Source organism: Hemibagrus wyckioides, linkage group LG21, assembly GCF_019097595.1.
Source record: "Hemibagrus wyckioides isolate EC202008001 linkage group LG21, SWU_Hwy_1.0, whole genome shotgun sequence".
Classification (NCBI taxonomy): domain Eukaryota; kingdom Metazoa; phylum Chordata; class Actinopteri; order Siluriformes; family Bagridae; genus Hemibagrus; species Hemibagrus wyckioides.
This window is the reverse complement of record NC_080730.1, coordinates 826,341-828,840: the sequence shown is the minus strand read 5'-3', so window position 1 is coordinate 828,840 and position 2,500 is coordinate 826,341. Positions and strand designations below refer to the sequence as shown.

At 45.0% G+C, this 2,500-nt stretch overlaps 1 protein-coding gene across 2 annotated transcripts in view; it reads left to right on the top strand.

Annotated features, from left to right (window-relative positions):
• Positions 1-2,500, top strand: part of poc1a (POC1 centriolar protein A) — a 57,199-nt gene that overhangs the window by 49,942 nt on the left and 4,757 nt on the right. For both annotated transcript variants that reach the window (XM_058373351.1, XM_058373350.1), the window contains exon 11: positions 796-999. In XM_058373351.1, the coding sequence (XP_058229334.1) occupies positions 796-999 (204 nt within the window). The remainder of the gene's footprint in view (positions 1-795; positions 1,000-2,500) is intronic.

Sequence of the window (2,500 nt, the reverse complement as noted above, 5' to 3'; positions counted from 1 at the left end):
CTCTGTGACTGTGTACCATGGCTGTGGGTGTCAGACTGTAGAAGTCTGATCTCTGTGACTGTGTACCATGGCTGTGGGTGTCAGACTGTAGAAGTCTGATCTCTGTGACTGTGTACCATGGCTGTGGGTGTCAGACTGTAGAGGTCTGATCTCTGTGACTGTGTACCATGCCTGTGGGTGTCAGACGGCTGTTTTGAGTATTTCAGAAGCTGCTGATCTCCTGCTGGGATTTTCTCACACACAGTCTCTAGAGTTTATCCAGAACAGTGTGAAAAACAAAAACAGCACTGTGTGAGAGACGGATCTGTGAGTGGACATGACATCATGATGAGAGAGGTCAGAGGGGCAGGATCAGACTGGACAGAGCTGACCAGAAGTCCACAGTCACTCTTTACAAGTGTGTCCAATATTAGTGTGTGTCTCAGTGTTAGTGTGTGTGGGTGTGTGTGTGTGTCCTATTATTAGTGTGTGTCCTAGTATTAGTGTGTGTTTCAGTGTTAGTGTGTGTGTGTGTGTGTCCTATTATTAGTGTGTGTCCTAGTATTAGTGTGTGTTTCAGTGTTAGTGTGTGTGTGTGTGTCCTATTATTAGTGTGTGTCCTAGTATTAGTGTGTGTCTCATTGTTAGTGTGTGTGTGTGTGTCCTGGTATTAGTGTGTGTCTCAGTATTAGTGTGTGTGTGTGTTCTAGTATTAGTGTGTGTCCTAGTATTAGTGTGTGTCTCATTGTTAGTGTGTGTGTGTGTCCTAGTATTAGTGTGTGTCTCAGTATTAGTGTGTATGTATCTGATCCTCAGGCTCTAGAAGTCTCAGATGTGTCTCACTGCCGCTCCAGTCTGAGGGTTCAGACGTCTCGCAGACCAGACACTCGATGTGACTCCACCCACACCAAGCCGAACCAATCAGATCACTCTGATCAGTCTGCGCCAGACACGACCCTCTCTCCTACACTCGCCACAACACTGCAGCACATCGTGGGTCAGCTTGACGTCCTCACACAGGTACACACACACACACACACACACACACACACACGTCACTTAGCATTATAACATAAAATAAATCAGGACAAATTCAATTCAGTGTAATTTGATCTATATATTTTAAATGTTTTGATGTTTATTCATCAGGTTTTTGGAGGCGGAGCAATTGGAGATGTTCAGTGTGTCCAGTGTGTTTATGGTTTACTGAGTGAACTGGACTTCTTCTCGATAAGTTATGGTCATGTGCTGAGGTTTACAGAAGTGAGCACTTCACTGCGAGTGATACTGAATTATTAACGCCGAGTGGAATGGAGAACCTCAGCGGGGAGATTAAACTCCACTCCAAGCTCAGCTGTGGCTCTGAGGAACATCACGTCATTGTGAAAGTGCAGTTCAGAGTAAAGCCACTGACTAAGCCCCGCCCCAGCCCCGCCCCCTCACCCCTGCCATTCTGATGAAATTCTGGGGGTTCTTTCCCAGTTAAAACAGCCAAAAAAATTTGGTGTCAGTTTTTCATAAACTTCACGTGTCATGGTCACGTGAGCTAACAGAAAACAGAGTGTGCTCTTTATTCAGCTTGTTTATCAGGACGCTGGTGTTAGCCGTGTTAGCTTCTCTCTGCGTCATCAGATCCTTTCACTGTTTTCATCAGAAACAGAACGTATAAAATTAGCGCTAGCTTCGTTATTAAAGCGGTGTTTCTGATTCTCGTGTCTGTTCCCTACAGCGAGCCGGAACGCTGCGTATTTATAAACTCTGCACTTCCTGTTTCAAGGTTATGACCTTTATTTTACAGTTAGAGTTTTTTTACCTGCTTCCTCTTTCCACAGCGTGGAGGTGCTTTCGGTGATGTGCAGAGCGACAAGGCGCTAACGTATAAATAAACACAACACACTCCAGCAGCTGGAGACGAGCAATGAATAATTTACAGGAAAATGAGGACACACACACACACACACACACAGTAATGAGATTATATGTAATAATCACCAGCTGATTGAGTTTTTAGTAAGATTAAGATTATTATTAATCACAACTTTTTTGATGATAATTAAAGGATTATTTTAAGTCTGAGAGCTGAGATGTTGATCTCTACTGTAAAGCTGAAATATCCGATACAGGCGTGTAGTGGACTGTGGAGAGGTCAGCAACTTACATTCTTACTCTTTTTCCAACCAGATTTTCAGTATAGCATGTCCTGCTCTCTATCTCTCTCTCTCTCTCTCTGTGTGTGTCTGTCTGTCTCTCTCTCTCTCTTTCTCTCTCTCTCTCTCTCTCTGTATCTGCCCCTCTCTATACCCAGGCTGTGGTCACTGAGTCTATATCTGCCCCTCTCTATACCCAGGCTGTGGTCACTGAGTCTATATCTGCCCCTCTCTATACCCAGGCTGTGGTCACTGAGTCTATATCTGCCCCTCTCTATACCCAGGCTGTGGTCACTGAGTCTATATCTGCCCCCTCTATACCCAGGCTGTGGTCACTGAGTCTATACCTGCCCCTCTCTATGGCCAGGCTGTGG